Source organism: Notothenia rossii, assembly GCF_949606895.1.
Source record: "Notothenia rossii genome assembly, chromosome: 5".
NCBI lineage: Eukaryota > Metazoa > Chordata > Actinopteri > Perciformes > Nototheniidae > Notothenia > Notothenia rossii.
In genome coordinates, this window is record NC_136903.1 from 81,482,321 (window position 1) to 81,508,268 (window position 25,948).

The window sequence follows — 25,948 nt, forward strand, 5'->3', positions numbered from 1 at the left end:
TTGCTTTATGTTATGGTTTATTTACTTGTTCACATTTATGTATTCAAAACTAGGGAAGCCAATTTATTTTAGAATCATGTAATGTTGTATATTTTCTTCAATTTAACCTTTGTCTTATAAAAAAGAGAATATACTCAGCGTTACCTTATACAGTAGAGACACTCTGTTACATTAGGTGCTCTGCTAAACCAAATTCTGAGGTCCCTCACACCAGCAGATGCTTTCCCTTCTTTTACCATCCCTTCTGCAGCGTGTACATTTGGGTTCATTGCTTTTTGTCCTGCAGGTGTGTGCTTGCTGCTCTCAGAGTGTCCTGCAGGTCTTTGTACTGGGCCAGAGTGCAGGCCTCCTCCAGCCGGGCCCAGCGGTAGTCCTGGTGCTCGTCAGACAGAGTCACAGCTGTTCCTGTGTCTCTCAGCTCGGCCAGCCAGTACAGCACCTCTTTGGGTTTGCCTCGCACCTCGTAGCGCAGCTCCTGCAAAAAGCCGTCAACAACCTTCAGCTGCTCCTCTCCAAGCCCCGCCTCCTCCTTGGTCTCCCTCAGGGCTGTGGTAAGGTCGTCCTCGCCCGGATCCACATGACCTGATGGAGAACAGGTTAGATGTCACTTAGACAAAGAACATTTAAAGTTAGCTCATTAGTGTCTCTACAAACTACTTGAGGAATCTGTAGGTTTTTTGGACTTGTAAACACCTTTGGGTGGGGTCCAGTGGTGCTGCCCATAAGAGGTCTGCAGGAGGAGGTACTCGATGTTGTCTGGAGGGACACAACTGGCGAGACGACGAAACACTATGAAGCCACAGGCTCGCAGCGCCATCTCACGGTTTGAAAAATGCACAAACAAGCAAATTTCGCATTATGTTTGATTATGGAATTCCCCTATAGAATGCAAAAAGCTACTTAGTCAAACCCCTTGTCCGTGGAGCTGAGCTCACCTGTTAACGTAGATATTAGACTCACCACTCTTCAAGGGAAGACCTTATCACTGCTGAGGGGGATACTGTTACATTATAAAATAATATTACACGCAATATGGGTTATTACGTTTTCACAATCTTGTAATGGTAGATGGACAAATGTTCAACATGCTGTTTGGCAAGGAAAAGTAGAGTAGTTAAAAGTGTAATTTACTGGTTAAACCAATGCATATCCTGTGTATATAGAGCTACATATTTTTTAATTGTTTTAAACTTTTGGTAGTATATTTAAAATTGTTACCCTGGCACTTTGGTTAGGTATGTTTATGAATGCAGGAATTTTACTTGCAACAGAGAGATTCCAAACAGTGACGTGACTTATTCCACCTGTGGTAGAACATGTTTTTTTCAAACAGGCGTTAGCTAGCACGTTGTAACTTGTGCTGATTCATTGATTGATTTTACAGCTAGACAGACCCAACACTGCTGCAACAGTGGGATTATTTACCAGACCAAAACAATGATCAGATTTGATAACATGCAATAGTATCCTATCTCACTTCTCCACTGGCACAGATTCGTTGTCAAACCTCGGCAGGCTTCACTTTCTGTTCTAACTCTACAGACATGTTCGCTGTTCTACCGTCAATGAACACAGATGGCTGGTTTGACGACTATCTCAGTGACTTAACTTAAAATATGTCAGTGTTTTACTTACGGTTCACTGTGAAGCGTTGTTTGTTCCTCACCGACAGACAACACTGCAGAGCTGAGCGGTGCTCTTGGAATAGTGTCCGGTCCTCTCTGAAAACGGAAATAAACAGTTCCGCTTTGTAAAACTGCTTTGACAATAGGCTACTCGTAGCCACTGCCAGTAATGAAAGATATGTAGGCTATATAATAAAATAATCTGAGCTATGTAAATATGTACATGAACTCAAGTACTGTACTTAAGTACAAATGTGAGATACTTACTTTAATTGAGTATTTCAATGTTGCGCTACTTGGTACCCAATTCAGAGGTACATTGTGTACTCTTACTTCACTACATGTATTTTGTAGCCTACCTTTAGTTACTGGTTTGGATTAATAATTTGAAATATAATCAACACTTAAGAAATACTTCAGTTACACCTGGAGTAGATACACAAGCTACCCTGCAGTACACAACGTGATTAAAGCTGCACCTTTACCAGCTTTGATAATACTTTAATGCATCAATAGTTATAATCAACACATATCATATATCATTCCGAAATTGACCAATTTTTTTTGAATGAGTACTTTAATTATATTTTGATGCCAATACTTTTCTACTTTATCTTGAGTAACCTTTACTGAAAGACCTTTAGTTTGAACAGAGTATTCCTAGACTCTGGCACTTCTACTTTTACTTAAGTAAAAAATAACTTGTAACTACCTGTACAATGCTAAAGGTGCATTAGATGTAGGCCATATGTAGCCTATATTTTAATAATATTTCCCCCTCTAATATATAGTGCAGTAAAAGTATAAAGAAGCAAAAAAAGGAAATCTTTGCTGAAAATATGCTAAAAATGTACTTGTATCAATCAAAAATAGTGAGTACTGAGTAGGTGTACATAGTTTCTTTCCACTACTACTACTACTACTGCTATTACTACTACTACACATCAAGTGCAGGCGATGATTAAAATAATGAAGAGATTCATTTATTCTGTTACTCAATGACAGATCAAACTAAGCCTTTATGATAAACTCATATATTTCTCCATGATCTAGCTGCTGTGCCTGTGGGAGACAGATAAGAAATGTACCCATGAGTAGATAGGGCCAACTGAAGACTGCTTGTGTGTGAAGATAATAGAGATGGGGCCTCCTTCCCTGCACACCGAGCTGACAGCAGTATGGTTGTTCGGCTTGACGGATGAGACACCGCTGTTGAGTTTCAAGGTAAAGACAAAAATTCTCCCAAAATAAAAATTGTTGTTAAAGTCAAGTGAAAAATATATAGATACAGGGATAATCAGACAGACACACAGATGGGATGCAAGAACTCAATGTAACTTTGATGGATTTGCTAAAAATGTATCCTCTAGTCCCTCAGAGAACACGTAATGAAAAATGTGTAGTTTTCCTGACATAAACAATTATTTGTGCTTCTCTTCCTCAATAATAGCTGCCTGCGTTGTAGCCAGATGCCTCAGGACATGTAACTTTAACTGCCTACTACTGTGCTTACTCAGGCTGCACTGAAATGCTCATTACTCCACTCCGCTATACAGGATTCACATTTGGGGTCAGCTTCCCCTGCATCCAGATAGAATTGTGTAAACTGACTGTCTGAGACTCACTTTAAAGTGACCAATGCTTTTGTAAAATAATGACATTCATATAGGTCATACATAGCCTACTGTAATCACTATGCACTTGATTTGTTTCGGGGAACACCCAACTGGCAAAAAAATCCTTCAACTTTGGATGTATACAATTTTGATATGCTAAAGCTTTGAGCTGTCCTTAGTCTTTTACTCTGAAAGGTTCACTTAAAGCTGTGGTTGGCAGTTTATTTTTCAAGTTATTCGGCAAATATTTTATGGTGACCTTTGAGCATATTTTATATAAACTGCAAACTGGTTCTCATCCTGCAGCTCTCCCCACTCTGTCTTAGTATGCGTATGTGCTTCATACAGTAACCTGTAGTAATGTGTTTACACACATCAGGATTCATTCATCATGTTTGAGAGCCTAATGTCATTATATGGCAGCAATTCCATTACAATTACCATCCTGATTTCTTTGCAAACGTCTGAGTCTGTAAAGACATTTCAAAATGACTGTCTTTGATTAGAGTCTCTAGTTAGCTAAAATACCAGCATAGGGTTTCAGAGATAGTGAAAAACCTTACTAAAGCTAAACCAAAGGCTCATGGTCATTGCTACAACTAGTTTACAGCAGCTAATGGCTAAGCTCAAGGCTAAACTATTAGCAATACATTTTCTCCCTGTCTTTAAAAGTTTAGCCTGACTGCTGCAGCCCAGCCATGACTGCTACGGTTATTAGTTGTTCAATTTGCCTTCTACCAACCATATAATTGAGTTGCCGTAAGTTAGCCGCAGCTAAGGGAGCAACAGCTAAAACTGTTTGCATGATTTTCTTTCTCAGAAATGCTGTGAATATATTGGGGTCTTCTTTTTTTGGGTTGCTTTGCATTTTTGTTATTGTTAAAAAAAAAGAGGCTTCAATATAAACTCTTCCTGCAGGCTATCGTTAAATCAGGCTTACACAATCTTAAGGCACGTGGACCTTTATTTCCAATAGTAACACTGAAAGGTAATCATTCAATTTTTGCCCTAATGACTTGCCAAAAAGAAACTGACCTCCCCCAGCTTCAATGGTTCGACTATTCATACAGTAATGAGGCATATATAAGAAAATTAGTATTGCAGGTCTGAGCAGATCTGATGTGCCAATAGATGTCTTTACTCTGAGTCTTCAAGCTGAATGTTTGGCAAGTGTACTTAATTTAAGATGACAACTCTGATGTGAGGTGCCAAAACACAATAATTCCAGTGGCAAATCTAAAAGCCTAATATTTATATTAATTATTATTATATGTAAGTACTGACCCGGAAATACACGCCATGCTGCACCATTGGCCTTCTTTGGGGTATAGTAACTGCTATTATTGTGATATGGTTAAAGTTCTCCTATTATAGCCTACTCTTTTTCATCAATATATTATAGGTCTCAGATATATACAAAACATGTCTCTGAAGTGTTTGGCCCGAAATACCAAACAGATCATCCATTGTAGCATCCCATAATCCCCTCCGTTTCAGCCCTGTTTCAAAAGTGCTGATTCTCTATCTTTTACTTTAGATGAAAATAAGGAGCCACTCCCCATGCCCCTCTGAGAGATATTTGGTTAAAAAGAACACAATGGTGCTCTAGGAGGAGATTCAGGTGATAAGGGGGGGTTACCTTGGTTGGTGATTGGCTAATGGTTACACAAGCAAGAAAAAATCGTTATGACATCATAAAGTGGCCAAAATCTGATCAGCTAATTTCCAGACAGGTTTTTTATATAAAATGGATCAGGACAAAAAGTGAGCGAATATTTTTTCTTGACACTTTCAGAATCTCTTTACACGGGGGGACACATATTTATGTATAAAATACATGAAAAAGTGGATTTTGCATACTAGGGGACCTTTAAGATAAAAACATGCTTATTTGTTATAAATACAAATTTGTGATATTTTCTTTTGCATTCTTACCAAGCAGCCTTTCACAGAGCCATGGAGCCCACAGGAGGGCCTTATCTTGTGGGGAAGAAGGATGAACTGATTGAAGCAAAGCGCTCTTTCAGAACACTAGAGGGGCGGGACATATTGATCATCTACCACCAGAACGACTTCTATGCTATCGACTCTTACTGCTATCGTGAGTTCAGTTTTTCTTTTGCTTGACTCAAAACAATTAATTCTTAGAGAGGGAGATGGTGATATATAATTAGCTGTTAAACTTCATCCAACCAACAGTCAGTCTAAATCTAAGGTGTTTACCCATGCTGGCTTCCAGACAGTCCTGGAGATTTAACTCTGAGCTAAAATAGCTTTTTTAGCCAAAGAACAATTAGGCACATTTCACCTTTTAAAATGTGTCCACTCAGCAAAATATTGTGTGTGCTCTGTTTGCTTATTCTGCAATACACTGATCCTGTCCCCTTCTCAACAGACGCTGGGGCAACACTGCAAAATGGAGACATTGAGGTGAAGTTTATATTTATTAAAGAGATTAGAGGTTGTTTTTGTGTCTGACCCAGGGTTAAGGAGCCACAGTCATGCTTTTACCAGCTATTCCATCTGCATTATAGTCCTTGCAAGCGACTGCTGGGCTAATACATATTATTACCTTAATTAAGACATCAAACCTGAATAAAATTAATGTTATGCTAATGTTGAATGACTTAAATGACCTGCATTAATCCAACATAAGGTTGTTTACCTGTTTTCTGTCAACACTCTTCCAGGAATTTGACGGCAAGATGTGCATAGTTTGTCCGAACCACAAGTACAAGATCTGTCTGGCCCAAGGGGAGGGCATTTACAAGGCCAGAGACCTCAGGGAAAAGCCGTCTGTGTTCAGATGGATCTCCAAGGGTGTGAAGCAGCGGACTCACACGGTCACTGAGAACAATGGGGATGTCTATGTCAAGCTTTCTGAGCAAAGAGGCTTCATCGAGTCAGACTTCTACCAGGGAGAGAAGGGCAAGGTGGAAAGGGAAAAAGCTGCGGCTGCTGAGAAGAAGAAAACAAAATAGTGTAAAAGACGGAAGTCAATGGATGCTCTAAATTATTGTATGATGAATCTACTTGGTGTCAGATATTTAATGACGGATACAGTAGTTTTACTTGGGTCTTGTTTATCTTGATCATAGTGTTTACATTTGTATTTGTGGCTTACATTATATTTAAATGTTGTACTTAAAAATAAGGTTCCATCTTTAAGGTGGACAGTGTCAACTTATTTCACAGAATAAACTTTCTTCACGAGTGAATTTGATTCTATAGTGGCATGGAGCAGCTAGATGCGTACCCACACTGGTGTATCCCTCTGCATTTCAATATCTCTCATGTATTATGCATACAGCGAATGAATCAATAAGATAAAAAGGTTTAGTCTGGTCGATAATGTCCTAAAGTGGAAAATCATTAATGTAAAATATAAAGATCATATGATGGCCATTTCTGGTAATATCTATGTCTGTTCATTCCCTGAGATTACATCAGAAAGCACCAGTCTCAGGTCACAGGCTGCATGGGTTTCGTTTGTCACATCTTTCCCGTACATTGGCAAATAATTCCTTGAGCAAACGCAACAAATAAAATAAATAACTTTGCTGAGGACGCTGTACCAACCCCTGAGGTTGTTGAATGTTTGTTAACAGCAGCTTCAGTCAGGTATACAGTGGCTGGCTCATGGGCTCCGTGCTGCAAACAGAAACTCAGTTTTGTTTTGAACATTCAACATCCTCCTCTAACTCTTGCCGAGACAACCAGTGTAAAGTGAGTGTATTTCTCAAAACGTCAAACTTTTCCTTACATGGTCATGATGTCAGAATCATCTCAAAATCTGATTGTGTTCTGATGCAGTAATGTTGTACTTAAAGAATAACTAAAGGGATTCAAAACCTTTTCAGGAAATGTGCAACCCTGCAAGAAACAGATTTTAAAAAAACTGTCAAAATTGTTGCTACTATATCTGGACATATGATGGGTACAATACGGGATTTTGATTCGAATAATTTACATTTATATTATTATAAAATTATTAATCATAATTTGTTGCAAAGAAATCCTAAACAAAACAAACTGTGTAAAGTAATTTTGTGATAGTTTGTTGAGCATTTGATGTAAAGAGTCAAGACAATCACATCCAGATTATTTCTTTGTTTTTAAAAGCCATGGTGCAGTGTAACCCTGACATGACCCAAGAAGAACTACAGGGCCATGGGTCAAGCACAGTGAGGCTAAGGGGTGTATGATGTTCTTCTGTGCATGAATGATGCATGCTGCTGGTCTCTAGCTGGCCTACAGCAATCTCCTCTGTCTACGTGACGCATCGAATACAATCACGAAATGCACTGGGTTACATGGAACAAGGGGGTGAGCACTTCTGCAAAGTTGAATTGAGAATCTGGAGGTATTATTATGCGCAGATGGTAATTTGCAATAGGTCAAGTGGAGGACTCTTTGTCAAGATAAAGAGACTGTCAGGGGAAACCTGGGGGAAACTGCTTAGCAGGACTAGAGGATATTATTCCAGAGGGAGAATAAGGCACACCATGTAGCACTAAATACGTCTTTTAAACCAAAGGCCTACATACTCTCTGCAGGTTTTATCTCTTGCATTATTCATTCTGATTATCAACAAGAGAGGCTCTGATAAAACCTTTAAGGCTTGAGCTATTTTTCCTCTCAAAAAGCTCGGAAAACCCTGGAGTTTTTCCAAGAGGGAGTACCAAAAAACAAAACACCCCTAAAGCCTGTTCAAGTTTATATTCTTGCTATATCAGCAAATTCTCTCCTTACACATTATGGTTGTCAGTATTATCACTATGGTTGACATTCATGCTTATGCATCTTAGCAATTCTTTTTGTGTCTTTTCATGTGGATGAGTTCAGTGTATGTCACAAAGTTATTAGCACACAGTGATGGAATAAGTACTCAGATCTTGTAGTAGAATTACCACTGAGTAGGAATACTCTCTTACAGTAAAAGTGCAAAAGAACATCTTTCTGAAGTAAAAGTAGAAAAGTATTGGTATCAGAAAAGTACTAATTTAGCAAATTAGTCAATTTCTGAATAATATTATATGATATGTTTTGATTGTAATTATTGATGTATTCATGTGTTTATCAAAGCTGGTAAAGGTGCAGCTAGTTTTAATTGCTTTATACTGCAGGGTAGCTTGTGAATGTTACTCCAGGTGTAGCTCAAGTCTTATGTGTTGATAATATTTCCCATTATTATTCCAAATGTACAGTAACTTAAGGTATTCCATAAAAGTTATTGAGTAAAAGAACAATATTTACCCCTGATAGGAGCAAACAATTGAAAGTAAAGTACAGTTACCTCAAAAATTGTACTTGAGTAGGCTACATGCTTAGTTACCACTGTTGGACTCATGATTTTGTATTGAATTCACCCGAGGAAGCTCATGTTGTACTATCATTTGTAGGAGAAATAACCAGCTATGATACGACTAAAAGGTTTGACTGAGCGAAAAATCAAAATTCCGGAATGTCTACTGCACGAGGTTGTTTGTGTGTGTTGACGCGCGCTGCTTCTACGTCTGTGTCCGCGTGCGTGTTGCTGAGTCAGGCGAGACCGCTCTCTCTCTTTCTCTATCCTTACCCTCTCTTTCCAGTTGCTCTTTTGCCAGTGGGACTTTGTTTTATCCGCCGACGTCATTCATATGGTCTTGACGCCGAGGCGCGAGGCTGCCCTCTCCTCGTCGCTAATTGTATTTCCCACCGTCTGACAACTTGTTTTTGTGTTAGCGCATTGACTGCCCATGGGCACTGCTGTCCACACACACCGTGCTGCTGCTGCTGCTGCTGCTCCTCCGGCTGTCCGGTGCGCCTCTGCGGTCGGTTCGGGATGGTATTGGGCTCTTCCTTTTATGAATGAATAACAAAACTGGGGGGAAATGCGAGTGACAGTGAAACTCCCCAGCAGCCGTGCTCCCAGGGGGCCAGCCATCAATGAGAGGGATTAAGGACGGAGCCGAGCCGCGGCTCATTGCGGAAAAGCCGACTGCAGACTGGAAACGCACTGTGAGGGAAACGGGCTCCATAGCGTGAACAGAAAACCGCGGTGACCACAATGTAAGTTTCTCTGGAGCGGCAACTCATTAAGGCATGGGAGGAGAGGGGGGCTTCCTGGTAGGGTTGCATGCTTTATTCTTGTCAGTATCACTGCTTGATATTATCCATCACCGAAAATATGTGTCAAAGTGTGTGATTTATTGAACCATAAATCCCTCTCTCAGGTGTAATAAGGGGCCTTGGCAAAGCTTCTTCTCAGTCATTGTTAGTGACATAACGGTGATGCACTGGCTCCGTGATAGACATGAATAATAAGGACCTAAGCAAACAGAGGTGCCTCCTCTGCCTCAGTGCTATACATCTGGATCACCATTATGGTGATGTGCAGCTTGACTCAAGTCACTTACAACAAACCACATGGCTTACAGGTCCATCCACATCGTGGCTCTGGGCAGCGAGTGCCCCGGAGGAGTGGGGCCCGGGGAGGAGATCATGGGCCAGGGGCAGCTGCAGGGAGGCCTGCTGTGGAGCTACCTTGGCCATGGAGCTCTGGTGGGACCATGCGACCTGGAGAGTAGCATGCACAACCCGGCCTTCATGGAGTACAGCTCCCTTGTGTTTGGAGATGTCACTGTGGTGGTCCGGGATTGCCCCAGCTGGGTAAGATGCTCATAGAAGAGAAAAAGAGACCTCTTGCATGGGTTGATACAGTGTGAATCATTGCCCTGCTCATTCATGTGTCTTTTTCTTGATTTGCAAATGCTATCAGATCTACTTTGTAGGTGTTTCTTTCACACCTTTCTGCTTGTGTGGTACTAAACAAGTCACGTTTTGCACATGACAGTTAGAGAATGAAAAACACGCCATACAAAAGGTCTAATTTTGTCACATCATTGTCATTGTGAAAGAGTGTCACTCTGATGACATGCTATTTACTTTCTCACTCTGCCTCTATTTCTCACAAGCTGTACAACATTTCAAATTCCAAGGCCACTTGCTAGTTCCAGCTCTGATTGCAGGCTTTATAGAAATCACTCTATTCTTAGTAGGGTGCTATTTTAACATGCACTGCACACACACAAACATTAAAGAAACTTGTGTTCTTAATGGAATATGAATCTGAGTGTTGTTTTTAAAGACACACTTCCTATTATAAGGCTGTCAGTCTCAATTCTATGGCTCTTTGTCCTTGTTTTGTATTCAAAACGCTGAAAGCTTTTTTGAAGCTTTTTTTCTGCTCAGGCTGGTTTACAGTTAGCAGCTATAGCCTTGCAGGTTCTTGGGGGTAAAGTCCCAAGTGTTACACTGAGGTATTTATTCGTAGGGAGACTCAGAGGGGAAGGATTAGAGTTGCTTAGGGTAAGCATGATGGTAAAGGTTGGGTATTCTGACCATTTTCTATATTGCCTTGTTCATAACTGTTCTCCTCTTGCCTTTGCAGGACTTGTTGGACAGTGATTGGGCCAGTGTCCGGAAAGTTCTTGAGCAGGCAGACATCCTGGTCATTAAATATTCAGTCACCGATAAGCTGGCCTTCCAGCAGGTCCGAAACGGCTACGCCCCGAGACTCCGCCCTCTCCTGAGACACTGGGGTGTGCCGGTCATCCTGGTTGCTATTGGAGCACGGCTAAACGGTGAGTATTCTCTTATTTCTGAGTAAGTTGAGATTAGCCTACAATGCTCTGAGAACTAATGACTCCTCAAACAGGCATTGTTGTACAGGAACAAAACGACTTATCTCTCAGCCATTGCATTTGATAAACTGGTGTTTGCGGGGTGATAAGCCGCTGCCTGAGTTATTGAGTTTGATCGCAGGACAATACCATGTTCTTCTTGCCTGGTCAGTGGGATCACTGCTGGAGCCTTGCGTCCTCTAGTGTGTCCTTCCAGCGATGTGGGGGCTATGCTCACAATTAAATCTCCTCTTAGCTGCCTCTGGGCGGTCAGCTCACACGCTTTCCTGCAGGAAACACACCAAAGAAAGAAACTAAGTTGATCGTTTATGACCATAAAAAGCCCTGCAAGCAGACAAGAACTTGTACAGCTGTGGTTTCACTGAAAAGTGCAACACAACAGTAGCTTGTCGATTAGACGCTTTACCAGCGGCAGCTTAATGCATCACACATTACAAACATGTATGCTGGTACCTCAGTGTGTCTGCATGTGATTGTACACACACACACACACACACACACACACACACACACACACACACACACACACACACACACACACACACACACACACACACACACACACACACACACACACACACACACACACACACACACACACACACACACACACACACACACACACACACACACACACACACACACACACACACACACACACTCACACTGAGCCTTCTTGATTCCAGATTCTGTACAGACGCTCATCAAATGCACCAGGTAGTATTTTTAGCTTATCTGCACAGCATACTTTCAGAACCTGTCAGAGCTCCGCTGCAGAATGATCACAGTGGAAGTCAAGTCTTTGCCAGAGAGATAGAGAGGAAGAGAGGGACTCTGGAGCTGTGGACCAGAGCCTTTGTTTGTGTTTTTTGTTTGTGGCTGACTACTGTGAGTATTTTCATTCTATCCCCTCATGATCGCAGAGAATGACGGCTGAGCTCCGAGCGCTTCCCGCTGCTCGACTTAAGACCACCTAAGGCACAGCTGTGGCAGAGAGCGCTTCTGTACGTGCATTAGCACAGCCAATAAACCGGTGCTGAACGCAGGAGCGCAGACAGATTTATCCAAGGGCACACACACACACACACACACACACACACACACACACACACACACACACACACAAACATACCACTAGTATGCCAAGTCACCGCCTGTCAGCCGCTCACACACACTGTGCTTTCCATCCCTCTCTCACACAGTCCGTCTCTATGTCATGCCTGTGGGTTATTAGCTGTATGATTGATCAAATGCCTCAGCACTTAGCTATGTCCCGCTCATTGTCCTTTTAATCTCTCCCTCTCCTCCTTGTCTTTTTTTTGCTTCAAGCTAATCCCTTCAAATGTTGTCTGATTTGGTGTCTTTGGTCCCCATGCTCACATGCCACAGTGTGGATGGTCCTGCTGCACACACGCTCTGCAGATTTCATTTAGTTAGATGATCTATTTGATCTATTGTTGTAAGAGAGTTCTTTGGTTTTTCTTTGGAATTAGTAATCATGTGGAAATGGAAGTGCAAAATGCATCAGTATTTAATCAAAGAAAAACCTAATGATATTTCAGGAACAAACAACAGAGCAGAAAACAACCATCTTTCAGAAAATAAATATCCTTTTGAGATCGTTATTAGTTCACATCATGAAAGCACAGGCTGTGGCGTCTGTTCTGCTTTGAGAAATTAGTTTTCTATTTGAATTAAGTAAGTGACAAGTTGTGTTCTGTCACACATAGGATCTATTTGTTTCTCCTGTTTAGAAGGACCGTTTAAGCACTGGAACGTATTTACACAATAGTTTGTTTACACAATACTTTACTGAATTGTTGTGATGGTGTTGATTCTGCATTTCTCAATCTGACATGTTTCACACATTCAGCTGATTTCTTTAGTCCATTTGGCGAGGGTCAAACTCTGGTTGTTACCCAGCTTTGCTCTGATTGGTCCATTCTGGGAGTGGATTGATTCTTAATCATGCAGATCACAACCACCGGGGTGATAACTGGGACTATACACAGTTAGGGACGCACTCTATTGGATTTTCGTCAAAACGCCAATATTGTCAAACTTGGGCCTTTTTCGATTGCCGAAACCAGTAAATGCACATGTTTGCCACATGGAGGTACATGTCATGGAATCATGTTGGAAACATTTTCCATTTCTGGCTGATATTTAATTTAAAAACCTTTATTCTCCAGTAATGTCCTACAACCATGTACAGTATAGGCCTTATACTTCACGGTGTTGTCAACTAGACATGGTCTGAACATTCAAACATTCTCTGATAAAAAGGTATCGAGAGATATTAGCTCAGTGTGCAATTCTTTGTCTGATTTCTGTCTTTGAAACATATTTTCATCTATGTCTTGTTTGGACAGCAACATTAAGGTTTCAAATGCTGCCATCTGAAGCACATCTGGTAGTTAGTTTAGTTAGATACCATGCATGGGCTTTATTTCACGGCCCAGTGCAGCTCATTTTGTGACAAGCATTTCCAGCACTGACTGCTCAAGTCATGCAAGGTTCATCGTAGAATAAACTCTGCTCTTTGAATCTAGATGAAGGCCCTCCGTGTACCTGTCCGCTGTGTGCGTCCGACTGGAGCAGCTGTGTGCCTCACAGTGAGGGTCTGCAGCTGTCCCGGGACCTGGGGGCCACCTACCTCGAGCTGCCCTCTCTCAACCACGTCTTTGTGGGACGCTACTTCGGCAGCGTGGTGAGTGGTCACATAAGGACATTACTTTTTCACCCGACATCCCCTGATAATAACCCTTTAGAAGCGTGTTAAAACCTTCCAACTCTCCCTGTCTGTTACACTCCATAAACTCTGCATTTCTTCGTAAACTGAGTAGAGGAGAAAAGGACAGGTGGCTATGTTGGTTTCTTCAAGAAGAAAGCAAAGAGTTGATGACGTGACATCACTATTTTGGTACCTTGTATTTGTACTAACGCTTGCATTTCTGCATTACCCAGCTGGAGTACTTCATGATTCAATGTCTGAAACACAAAGCCAAAGAGAGGCCGGAGAAGAGAAGAGGAAATAAAGTGAACGATCTTCGCCCTCCTCACTTAGAGCAACCAGGTCAGAGGAATGCTATGGTATCTCAAAACTGCTTTTAACTGGCATTTCATTTTGATACCCCTATGAGGAAATACGACCAACGGCCATTTTTCTTTTTTAGTATTTGTATTTAAAATAATTGAGTACTTATTGTTTTCTGTCTTTTTGGAGCATTTAGTCGGACTGACTGGATTGTTACTCCTACAGCTTACAAAGCTATAAAAAAAGCTGAGCACAAAGGATTTGATCCAGATCAATATCCTCTGTAGCACACTGAAAAACAAGGGGAGAGACAAAGAGCTAGGTAGACTCCTTTTCATTCAACGACGTTTGAATCAATTCAAGACTGAGCTGTTCTAAGCAACAGTGGGTTTTTCTGAGGCATCGCAGTGATAGTTGTCAGGGTTGATTACCTATTAACGCACCTTTTAACCATGCTTTTTTTAATTGATTATGGTTTTAAGATGAATTATTAACCGTGTCTTTAAAGGTGCCGTCTTCATTCAGTAGCATCCTTAATGTAGGGGGATGTGTCTTTAACTTTAGTCCATCCTATTAAGGTTAAATATTTATGTCAGCTATGCAAGATTTATGCAAAATGACATTTGATTTTCTTTTATTTCTGTCTAAAAGCAGAGCCAATCTCTGAGATGAATAATGGTGAAGATGCTTATATCATGTTTGGGGTATTCAGAATATAGACAAGAACATTTCACACATTTTTCTCTTTGAGAAGCTGCAACTAGAGAATGTCTGAGAGTGACACGCTTAGTTGATAATCCAAAACTTTCCCTAAACTAAATGGTTCAAACCCTAATTAAGTTTTAATCTTTTTATTTGAAAGTTAGAATTTCAGATTGCATGTATAGTTATATTCAGAACAAGCCAAAGTGTGTCAAAAATATTTCATTCTTCAGTCAGTTTGCAGCTGCAGACTGAATCATACTGCTCAGATAACACAAAACTCTTATCAATACAAGAGATAAAGGATCACAGTGAAAAATGATCAAGAACATTTCACACAGCGAGCAGCAGAGACGCACCGAGGTTGGTTATTTTACAAAATATTAAAACAAACCAAGATGGAGAGCTTGACGGATGCATGTCTGTTGCTTTTCCTGTATTTGAATGCTCTATTTTTTTAAGACTTTAGACTTATGTTTTATCCCAATCGCCTAAAATCGGTGTGATTAAGTCTGCAAACAATTGAAATTCCTGGCTCACGAATGTTAGAACAATTGAAAGCTTTCTGAGTGTAATAATTGATTAAAAGAAAAAAAACAGATCTAGTTGTACAATCAATTTAAAAAATGGGAGTCCAGTAGTTTGTGTTGTGCTAAATTCATAACTACACTCCTGTCTCCTTTCATTACAACTAGACTACTACTGCCATGCCTGTTCTTTTCGTCATACAGTTAGTTTTTACAAAAGAAACCTCCTTATTTAACACAAGCTACGCTATTAAATATCGATCTGGCCAGCTGTATCCGACGCATGACTGACATCTTTGAGTCCCGCCAGAAAGGCAGCAAGTGCTGGCAGATTTATCCGTGCCTGTCCAACACTACTTAACTCTGCTTATGCTGTGGCCTGCATTAAATATGACGTGCACTGACTCAGGAACAGCACAATTTTCACGGCCAAATCTGAGCAGCCATAAAAAAAGGAAATGAGTTCTACAGAGAAGGGAGCAGTGTGTGTTGAGCAAGGATAAGAATGTAATAGGACAATGATTTGTGAAGCCCCCTCCCCTCGCTGCTCATTCCTTTTCACTTTTGATTAAACGGAATAAATGAATAGACGTGCATTATACGTTTTTTCTCCTTATTTTTATTATAATAATAATCATAATAATTATATTGCAGTGTTTTACTGCTACATAGTTCACTGCAAATCATTTATCTGTTGCCTAGCTTTTTCCCATTTGACCTTTAAACATAAACCTTATTTAAGCTTTTAGATGTGCTTTGCTTCAATTTAAAAAGTGTTATCATCAAAATAATAGTGATTGTGAACTCTGTGTTTATTATTCTTCACCGAGTTTAAAACAAGGAAGAAAAAATAAGTCTGTCATCAGTGCAAAGACAAACATATCTGAAAGCCTTTTTTTTCCCAACTTGAGCAGAATGGCATGGCACAACCTCACATTGGTCTCTCCTTTAGTTCTTTCTTGCTTTACTAAAATATCTCACTGCACTTTGTCTGTCACTATCACTGCATCACAACTCTGTCACTACATTCACCCAAATTCATCATCTAAAAAGGTGATAACAATAGGAGACGAAGACAAGGTAGATTGAGGAGAAACAAGTACACCAAAAAGTGCAAAATACCACACTTTCTCAGAGCTTGGAACATAACATATCTGGTGGTTTCGCCAACATGAAAAAGCAGCTGAGCTGAATTTCAGCTTTGACTGTTCATTACCACAATAATCCTATCCATCTTCCCCTCCTTACTTCCTCCTCCTCCCTCCCTTCAGCACGTCTCCCCCCCATCCGAGTGGAGGAGTCCAGCTTCTCCCAGGACATGCAGTGGTTGTTGGAGCGCGGTGTGCAGTTCGCCGATGTGGCTTTCTACGCCGGGGACTCTGGGAAAGAGCTGGGATGGGCGCACGCTGCGGTTCTGTGTGCCGTCAGTCCGTACTTCAGACAGCTGCTCCTTGGGCCCAAGACCAGGTAGGAGCCACATTAGCTTGTTCACACGATTGAGTGCTGCAAACTATTCCACCACCTGCAAACCACCTGAATGTTGCCCTCTGATTGGACAGGGAACGCCCCCAGTCGCGGTGTGTTTGCAGAGAGCGCGATGGAGGCCCCAACTCGCTGCTCTCCAACTGGGATGGGGCGATCATTGACGACATGCCACGATCAGAGGCGCACTCGACAGGACGCCTCTCTCGTCTGGTGGTGAAGGACCCCCTCCTGTGTATGTGCTTGTGGGAGACCCTCATGTTCATTTATAGAGGTAAATAACAGACACACACAGCACACTAGACTCAACTGAGCAAAAAAACAAACAAATGTTTTGTTTCTTTCCCAGAAAATGCTCATTTCCATTTAAAGGGGTCATAATCATATTATACTAATTTTCATGTTAATATTTGTATTTTGTGCCTCTACATTGACATGTTTCCATGCTTTAATGTTCAAAAAGGTCTTTATTTTTCTCATACTGCCTGTGCTTTCACCCTCTGTCTGAAACCAGAGCCCAGTCTGATCTGATTGGTTAGCTGGCTCTGTTGTGATTGGTCAACGGTTTAAAGATGAGTTGGAGCGCTAACCAATAGAAGCGCATAGCGATGTCCCTATTTTGCAGAATAAACAAAGGAGTCCAATGGAAGTTTTTCAGGGAGTGGGGTGTGTGGGGGAGTCAACTTCTCGATTTTAGCCTCTGCACACCCTTTACATGCACAAAAACCTATATAACACACTATAGGAAAGGTAAAACCCCAAAAAGCACAATAGGGCCCCTTTAACTCTGTTTTTGCTTTAGATACATTTGCCCTATGGAGATTCCTCTAAAAGTTAGTTAAAAGATGAATGTACTGATTATTTTCTTTATTGATAAATCATTTTTGTCACATAATGCCCCAAATTATAATTTTCCAAAGCCAAAGAGGACAAATGTAAGTGTCTTGTATCAGTCCAAAACCAAAGCATTACCTTCTTTCTTTTTGAAGACAAAAAGAGCCTGAGTGGTCATCCATGTCAAATGTTATGGCAATCCATCTGGTGCGGTCTGCCCTCAGGGCTTAGAGAGGTAGAACAATTCATCTAGAGCATTCGGGTCCTTTCTCGACTTAATGCAGACCCCCCTTAGAGCAGATATTGTCACACAATTCTGCTTTTAGGCCGGTTTGAGATTTTCTCAGATATTTGAAGCACTCTGAAACCTAGCTCAAGTTAACATTTCAATATTTTCACGTTGTTACCTGCGTTTGGCTAATTTAAGTGCTATTTGTGTAAACGTTTATGCTGCAGGCTTCATTTTGTTATGTTTTAAATTGTTATTATCCAAGCCCCCCACCATACACGTTTTATTATAATTGAAGAGGCCTTTTTCATTATTATTAAGGTAGCATTTTTTCATTGTGAAAGCACTTTTGAGATTGGTTTCTCCAGGTTAATGTTTTTTTTATGTTGTGTTATGGTTGGGAGCTGGTTCTTAGGCTTTTTCCTGATCTGCTAAAATCAGTCTCTCCACAGAAAGATTAATATCTCTACGACTTTTTCGGTCATTGGGGTCAAAAAGAGCACTCTGTGAAAGAAAAAGAAAAATCAATACATTGCACTGCAAAGTATAAACTTGAAATATGACATAGGCTTAGATAATCAGAAGTGAATTCTGGGAGAGGCTGCCAAATTCTGACTGTATTAAAAGATGTTGCAACCTAAATCACAACAACACAGAGGAGCCTCCCATCCCTGCTAGAAGATGCTCAACCCGACTTTCTGGCACCAGGATCTGAAGTACAGGAAGGGCCAAATGAGGTGGAGATCAGAATTCAGCACCGTCTCCAAAACAGCAGCCAACATGCACTTAGTGCAGAGAAATCCGGCTCATCGGTTAACTCCCATCACACCACATGATTTCTAGGAAAGGATATGCATCCCATTCTGCATTGCAATCATCAATCACTTCCTGCTTCTAAATGCCACAAGGCATTGACTTGCATTCATTGTTATTTTAATAACTAATTATTAGTTTAATATCGTATTGGCTTGTTCTTTTGCTTGTACATTATATTGCATGAGTTAAAACGCACAACATGCTCTGCCATTAGGAGTCTCAACCAAAACAATAAAGCATTTGGTGGCTCAATTATGTAGTCCGGGATCACGGGGAACGTTGTCTTCAACACCATTTTGTTATATTAGTCATCTTCTCCTGGTTAGCATTCCTTCAGGGATCATCGTTCTGGACGTTTTTTTACAGGGAGACGAAATATGTGCAGAGATCTCCTCCTCTCCAATACACACCTACCCTAAAGCTGTTTCCGGTTAGAATCAGTGTCTCTCAGAGGTTGCTCTGCGTCTAACGTTTCCTCAGATTGTTTCTCTGATAACTTAAGATCCAGATGTTTTGGAGGTATTCACCAGGGAAAGATTCATCCCCAGAAGTCCTCTCCTCAACTCAAGAAACAGCATGGGTGTTACTACTTACTCTGATAATTAATCACATTACATGTAATGATTACCTACGCTATGGGGCAGGCTGTTCCTCCCAAAATACAGTCTGGCCTTCACCTCATCTTTAATTATTTTCTGGAACTAATAAAAACGGGATGTTAAGAGCATTCCATGGAATATAAAAAAAAGTGTTTCTGAAATAAATGACATACCCCACCTTTAGGACATGTTTCCTTACGTTGCCAATAGAATGAAAAGGGGTAAAATCATGGTTTAAGATAAATATCATTTTTTTTTAAATTACTGTTAGGATACGGTCACAAGAAAAAAGGGATCATTTAGGTCAAAAAGTCCATTTATGTCAGCTTCCAACCTGTGGACACATGTGCAAAGTGGATTTTCCCATTACAAGCAACCGAATGAAATGGATAGCTAGCTTGATAAAAATGACAGATTTATTTAGTTTTGAGAGCTGATGGAAGCATTTGGGATAATGTACACAATCTAACTAAATAAAAAAAACAAAGGTCTAGATAGGCTTCTAAAATATTTCAATGTCATATATTATAGCTTTAAATACAACTGGATGGATAGAGCTAGACATTCAGCCTGGGATTTCTATTCCCCTCCAGATGCAGTTACTGTTTTTCCAATAATTTAGATGTGATGATGAATGTCCCCCTGGCAGCAGAATGCTATTGGATCCTGTCCAATGTTCCATTTTGGTGAGGAACAGAAATCAGTCAATTGAAAGTGCTTGATTTTAAGCGGCAGTTGTATTTTAATCTAGTTTCTGATCATTCATCGTGTAATTCTGTGATCTCATGCTGATTTCTTACTTGTAGTTAGATGCCCCCAGGCCACTCCTGTTTCCTTTGTCTCCAGCTCAGGCATTAAACACAATGGACACGTGGATCGGAACACTGAGCGACGTCTTAGCAGAGCCTCCATCAAAGCAACGGCTAATGAGATTTGTTGATAGAACCTGACACAGTTAGTTACATTCATAAATGATTCACTCTGTGGTGTAAAATGAACATTATGTTACATTAACTTTTATGAACTCCCAGGCACACGCAGGTATTTAACATGCAACCAAAATATTTGCAAATTGCATAAAAAAAGTTCTCTATTGGCGAAAAGGTTCTCTATTGGCGTATTAATCCTATTTAAACATCCCTGTGATATTCTTTGCAGCATCAGTGCTTTAATGAAAATGTTCTGGGTCTGCAGCTCAGGGGCTGCAGTGCTTCATGTGCAGTCTGCATGCCTTGCCGGAGCCCTAATGGCAAAAACGCTGCGCTCACATATGATTCATGGCCGCCTCTCAACATGTATGTGAGCAACACTGTTGGTCCGACACTCATATACACCAGAGGCAGACACACATAGGCTGAGTGTGTGTGTGTGTGTGTGCGCTGGTGAAGGGAAGAAGATTATAGGGTTAGACTGAGTGACTGTATGAATAAAAATAAGAAAGCCAGCGATGGAAAGACGGAGTGTGCAGTGTGTGTGTGTGTGTGTGTGTGTGTGTGTGTGTGTGTGTGTTCATGCACGCATATACACTTCCATGGAGTGGCTTTTTTCTCAGGGTAAGATAGGAAGCATACAGGAGTGGACATTTGCGAGCAAGGTGGAAAAACGGAGGTGAGGGTGAGAGACCGGAGGTGCTTGAGATGCTGGAGGTGAGAGTGTTTGGGTGCCGGGAGAGCTGGGCACTAGAGCATACTGTAAATGTGTGTGTGGGGCTCTGAGAGAAAGGGGAATGCATTCATGTGCAAGGCATTATACCAATGTCACGTTTCCAGAAAACACTGCAGGGGAGACTCTGTTAACTCTTGTGTAAAGAATTATGCTGAACCTTCAAAATAGTGGGTCAGATTGTACGTTTAAAGCAGCTGACCTCACATGCAGTGTATTCTGTGTGGTTGCACAGTGAGCCAATACTTAGCGTTCATTTTGCAGCAAATCCACAACGTGCCACACTCAGCATTCCTCAAGATGGGATGCATTTCTTCTGCAGGCAATTCAATTCCACTCATTTGTCAGCTGTGGCTCATTTGTATTGGCTTGGCAGAACTCATTTCCATAACAATATCATGTCTATAAACGCTCACTCGTGTTATTATTCCGCGCTTGTTTTTTTGTCACTGCAGTGTGTTCACACAGTCACAGAGGCCGTGGCTGAGCTTGTGTGATGTTAACTCTGTGAGACTGTCTCTTTGTGTAGTGAGCTGCTGAATTATTGAGTTTGTCACTTGGGTTCTATAGTGTGTGTGTGTGTGTGTGTGTGTGTGTGTGTGTATGTTTAGTACATATACAATGTGTGTGTGTGTGTGTGTGTGTGTGTGTGTGTGTGTGTGTGTGTGTGTGTGTGTGTGTGTGTGTGTATGTTTAGTACATATACAATGTGTGTGTGTGTGTGTGTGTGTGTGTGTGTGTGTGTGTGTGTGTGTGTGTGTGTGTGTGTGTGTGTGTGTGTGTGTGTGTGTGTGTGTGTGTGTGTGTGTGTGTGTGTGTGTGTGTGTGTGTGTGTGTGTGTGTGTGTGTGTGTGTGTGTGTGTGTGTGTGTGTGTGTGTGTGTGTGTGTGTGTGTGTGTATGTTTAGTACATATACAATGTGTGTGTCAGATGAATCCTTCTGTGATTGTGCTCATCTTGGCTATATTTAGACGAGAGAGCAGTTGTTGTAATTTATCAGTAGTTATGGAAAAGGTTTAGGAAAGACAGGAAATCAGCGGTTGTTCCCCAAAAATCGATTCTGTCAGCATTTGTGTTGATGTGTTTGTGTAGCTGACTGCAAAGGAATACACAACCACAGAAACATATTTGTGAGAATATAAATGAATTAAATGATGTTTTTCCAGTGTAATTCCAGTGTATCCTCTTGGGTTTGACTCCATCATGTGTTTTTATTTCGTGTTGGGTTTGACTCCATCATGTGTTTTTATTTTGTGTTGGGTTTGACTCCATCATGTGTTTTTATTTCGTGTTGGGTTTGACTCCATCATGTGTTTTTATTTTGTGTTGGGTTTGACTCCATCATGTGTTTTTATTTTGTGTTGGGTTTGACTCCATCATGTGTTTTTATTTTGTGTTGGGTTTGACTCCATCATGTGTTTTTATTTCGTGTTGGGTTTGACTCCATCATGTGTTTTTATTTTGTGTTGGGTTTGACTCCATCATGTGTTTTTATTTTGTGTTGGGTTTGACTCCATCATGTGTTTTTATTTTGTGTTGGGTTTGACTCCATCATGTGTTTTTATTTTGTGTTGGGTTTGACTCCATCATGTGTTTTTATTTTGTGTTGGGTTTGTCTCCGTCATGTGTTTTTATTTTGTGTTGGGTTTGACTCCATCATGTGTTTTTATTCTATGTTGGGTTTGTCTCCGTCATGTGTTTTTATTTTGTGTTGGGTTTGACTCCATCATGTGTTTTTATTCTGTGTTGGGTTTGACTCCATCATGTGTTTTTATTTTGTGTTGGGTTTGACTCCATCATGTGTTTTTATTTTGTGTTGGGTTTGACTCCATCATGTGTTTTTATTTTTGTGTTGGGTTTGTCTGCATCATGTGTCAGCCCCAAAGCTCCTGAGCTAATCTCTCTCCCCGCCTCTGAGGTGTCTATCAGCCCAAATACCGTCATTATGAACTAATGATGAGATAAATCCAGCCCGGTCCAGCTCCCTTTCCCCTCAACAGCCTGTTTATGTGTCCCACTGAGATAAAGTGTGCCACCTCAATCAGCTGCAGGGCTGCAGGCTTTATGAGGGAGGAGGATCCCTCTGAAGTAAACACATGCAGCACAGATGCAGAGTGGAAACACTTCACTTGTTCTTTTTTGACGGTGACTTAATTTGTGTTACAGCCCAAATGTGTATTTCTCTATTTATTGGAATCCATATTACATTACATTACATCTATTACAAAGCGAATTACATACTCAATACTGTGGGCAATCCCCACAGGAGCAATTTGGGGTGAAGTGTCTCAGGGACACAACGACATGCTGACTGCAGTGGGGTGCCATAATCCTCGAGCATGAGGTTCACATTAATGTGGAATGTCTCAATAATAATATATTGGTGTGATAGTTTGAGTTTCTAAGCATGTATGCTCACAGTAAACAACTGAATTTACATTCATAATAAAAACATTTATACAATGATTATGCAAATGTGTACATGTATCTACATATATGTACATGCATATATTCATACAGTACATACATATAACAATGACCACACACTTACATAAAAGATTGCACATACTATGTGATAAAACAGCAATGTGCAAGTCATATTTTGTTTATGATCAAATACCTGCTCACCTGACCTTTCATCCTCCTCAGCTGTGCTTTGTTTTGAATGCTTATTAGCAAATGATGGCATGCAACACATTAAAGGTAGATGCAGAACAATGTAAACATGACTTTCTTCACATCAGTATGTTAGCATTGTAAATGGGAGCATGTTAGCATAATGGTGTGGATAACAAGCAACGCCCTCCCTCAATACAGCCTCACTGAGCTGCTAGTAAGGCGGCAGACTCTTGTTTAAACACACTAGTGTTTAAACTGTGTTTTCAGCTTGGAAAACTTGTCCATATTATCGATGTGATCGGATTGAAGTTGAGTAAAATGCAGAAACTTTAATTGACTTTACCTGTAATTTAAATTAGCAAAATGTGGATCAAAGTTGTACACATCCTAATGCATTTGATTAAGGCCTAGTGCTTTGATTGGCAAAGAATTGCATGATTAGACGCAACCAACTGGAAAAAGACTGAGCTTTTAAAAAAACTGACCTAAAGTAAAACACAATTCTAACTATTATCTAATTAAAAGGGAGGCAGATTTGTTATGGCCACTTGTGTGTTTTGCAAACGCCTGGGTCACTGTTTCTGATACTCGTGGAATCTGGACAGCTGGTTCCACCCATAACCACAATAGATGATATAAGCAGACACATTTTTAGAAGGACCTAACTTTGTCAGCACCAGAGTAAGGTATGTGGGTGTTTTAGGACACAGTGCCAGCTCCAAAAGAGTTTGCCTGTGTGTTTCTGTAAACAGTGCTATTGTGGGTCCGAAGAGTCTGTGTGTTTGTGGATGTTTCAGGAGCGTGGGAGTGGGATCACCTACAGGAGGCGCTGGAAGAGAAGCTGAAGAATACGCTTGCTGCGGCTCAGCTGATTGAGCGCATACGATGCCTCATCGGCAAAGAAAAGGTGAGGACTTCAATGTTTAAAATAACCTCTCTTACACTTACATTCACGACAAAGCACATACTGAAAAATACATAACATTAACTCACCTCTGTTTGGACAAGTATAGATCACGACAGAGGAAGAAAAACAAGAATATCTTGTGGTGTGTATGCCATAACAGTTGTCTTTGCAAAAAGAGGTTAAATATTTACAATCTTTCAAATCTTTGAAGTGATGAACACTTGTTTTCATAGCTGCAGACTAACGGCGCCTTAATTAACAAGACCATGTTTGAAAAACAGCCCAGTGATAAGTGGCTATAATTAGCTTATTTGCATATTATCTGCCTGCATCGCCCCTCAGATACTGTGGGAACTAGGACAGAATAAACAAGAGATGCCTTCAAAAGAGAAGGACATTCTCACAATTACTGGAAGATTTCAATCTGCAGCGTCGCATCTTAAATGTATTGTGTCTATTTGGGAACACGAGGTGTAATAGGCAGGCAGCAGAATTTGACATTAGAGACGTCAGGAGAGCTGACATATCTGCGTCTGACAAGCCCCTGGCACCATGCACGGCCCACCAACCCATCTGTAAGGAACTAGGTATTTTACCTGAGGCGGCGCTGACACACCGAGTGACAGCTGGGCTACTTTAACGCAATGAGACACCATAGTGTCCTGTCGTGATGTGATCTCCTCCTCTGAAGACACCTCGGGGTCCCCTTGCTCTGCGCGGAAACCGGCTGAAATTTGCTTTTTTCTGTAAGCTGTTCTAATGATGTACAAAATCGAAGAGTCTTGATTCTGTTGCTGCCTTCTACTGAGGACTGTGTGTTTGCCGAGCGCTCCCTCTGCAGCAGAGCAGTGCGAGAATATGAAGTTCTTTGTGCTCCAGTTGACTCAGAAAGGTCACTGGATGGAAATGGGGAGCTTTGAGGAGACTCACTTAAAAACAGCTCTCCAAAAAGACACCCTGACAGCTGCTAACTCCACCTCTTGTGCACTGCAGCAAATACTCATCGTGCATCCTTTGAATGCTTAAAATGAAAAGGACCACCACGTTAAGAAATTGACAGTTTGGACAAGTGTGTGGTTGCCAGTCTGTTCTCAGCAATAGCCCATCCCGTCATGTCGATCTTGGCATTGCAGTTTAAGAATGTTTGGGTAGCGCTAAGAAAGACTGTTCATTTGTATTCAACGGAGGAGGTGGGATACATGCATGGAATGGCAAATGAGCTGCTAACTAGTACCTGACATCCAGCAGAGGAATGTAAACTCTCTCTGTACTTTCCTTTTGGCTTCTTTTTCTTCTGTGTGTGTGTGTGTGTGTGTGTGTGTGTGTGTGTAGGGCCCCAGGGACACCCCCAGCGCCAGGGCGGCTCAGCTCGGCCCCCAGACTCTTGTCAACCTCTTCAATTCTCCTCTCTACTCTGACGTCATCTTCATGGTGCAAGGTGGGCCAAGTCTTATCTGTTGGAGACGTTCACAAATGCATTCGCCGTCACACCGCAGAGGAAGGTCACATTTAATTAGCCCTGATTGAATTATGTTCTCAGTCCAGGATCTGGGCATACGTTTTGAGGCAAATTAAAAGAGGAATGATCCAAGGGGCGATTTTTCCAAT

At 41.1% G+C, this 25,948-nt stretch overlaps 3 protein-coding genes across 12 annotated transcripts in view; 2 read left to right on the top strand and 1 right to left on the bottom strand.

Moving 5' to 3' along the window:
- On the bottom strand, window positions 1–9,666 carry nudt2 (nudix (nucleoside diphosphate linked moiety X)-type motif 2). Of its 9 annotated transcripts, none has more exons than XM_079682601.1 (4): window positions 9,640–9,666; window positions 1,636–1,721; window positions 694–770; window positions 1–582 (listed from the first exon to the last, which is right to left on the bottom strand). In XM_079682601.1, the coding sequence occupies exons 1-4, from the start codon at window positions 9,649–9,651 to the stop codon at window positions 266–268; spliced, it is 492 nt and encodes a 163-aa protein (XP_079538727.1). In that variant the 5' UTR covers window positions 9,652–9,666; the 3' UTR covers window positions 1–265. The 9 variants fall into 9 exon arrangements, with proteins under 9 accessions (XP_079538727.1, XP_079538726.1, XP_079538728.1 ...); XM_079682600.1 differs by lacking the exon at window positions 9,640–9,666 and adding an exon at window positions 8,820–8,891; XM_079682602.1 differs by lacking the exon at window positions 9,640–9,666 and adding an exon at window positions 936–988 and having other exon boundaries at window positions 694–817; window positions 1,636–1,736.
- On the top strand, window positions 688–6,459 carry rfesd (Rieske (Fe-S) domain containing). 2 transcript variants are annotated; one of them, XM_079682610.1, is made up of 5 exons: window positions 688–823; window positions 2,679–2,849; window positions 5,181–5,342; window positions 5,637–5,671; window positions 5,932–6,459. In XM_079682610.1, exons 3-5 carry the CDS (start codon window positions 5,198–5,200, stop codon window positions 6,220–6,222), a joined length of 471 nt encoding a protein of 156 aa, XP_079538736.1. In that variant the 5' UTR covers window positions 688–823; window positions 2,679–2,849; window positions 5,181–5,197; the 3' UTR covers window positions 6,223–6,459. The 2 variants fall into 2 exon arrangements, with proteins under 2 accessions (XP_079538736.1, XP_079538735.1); XM_079682609.1 differs by having other exon boundaries at window positions 5,184–5,342.
- rhobtb3 (Rho related BTB domain containing 3) overlaps window positions 8,903–25,948 on the top strand; it is a gene marked incomplete at its 3' end in the record, with an annotated part of 24,980 nt that continues 7,934 nt past the window's right edge. The window contains exons 1-9 of the mRNA XM_079682613.1: window positions 8,903–9,292; window positions 9,661–9,892; window positions 10,674–10,866; window positions 13,479–13,636; window positions 13,894–14,002; window positions 16,464–16,659; window positions 16,752–16,948; window positions 24,231–24,340; window positions 25,673–25,778. Coding sequence (XP_079538739.1) covers window positions 9,291–9,292; window positions 9,661–9,892; window positions 10,674–10,866; window positions 13,479–13,636; window positions 13,894–14,002; window positions 16,464–16,659; window positions 16,752–16,948; window positions 24,231–24,340; window positions 25,673–25,778 — 1,303 coding nt within the window. The 5' untranslated portion in view covers window positions 8,903–9,290. The remainder of the gene's footprint in view (window positions 9,293–9,660; window positions 9,893–10,673; window positions 10,867–13,478; window positions 13,637–13,893; window positions 14,003–16,463; window positions 16,660–16,751; window positions 16,949–24,230; window positions 24,341–25,672; window positions 25,779–25,948) is intronic.

Bases quoted from the DNA above. Each gene is read 5' to 3' on its own strand.
- nudt2 (XM_079682600.1), bottom strand. From the start codon at position 8,876: ATGACGTCGGCGGATAAAACAAAGTCCCACTGGCAAAAGAGCAACTGG. The intron at 1,722-8,819 runs GTAAGGATAGAG...TTCCGTTTTCAG, and splicing joins AGAGCAACTGGAAAGAGAGG to AGAGGACCGGACACTATTCC. The intron at 771-1,635 runs GTAAGTAAAACA...TCGTCTCGCCAG, and splicing joins ACAACGCTTCACAGTGAACC to TTGTGTCCCTCCAGACAACA.
- rfesd (XM_079682610.1), top strand. From the start codon at position 5,198: ATGGAGCCCACAGGAGGGCCTTATCTTGTGGGGAAGAAGGATGAACTG. The intron at 5,343-5,636 runs GTGAGTTCAGTT...CCTTCTCAACAG, and splicing joins TATCGACTCTTACTGCTATC to ACGCTGGGGCAACACTGCAA. The intron at 5,672-5,931 runs GTGAAGTTTATA...ACACTCTTCCAG, and splicing joins TGCAAAATGGAGACATTGAG to GAATTTGACGGCAAGATGTG.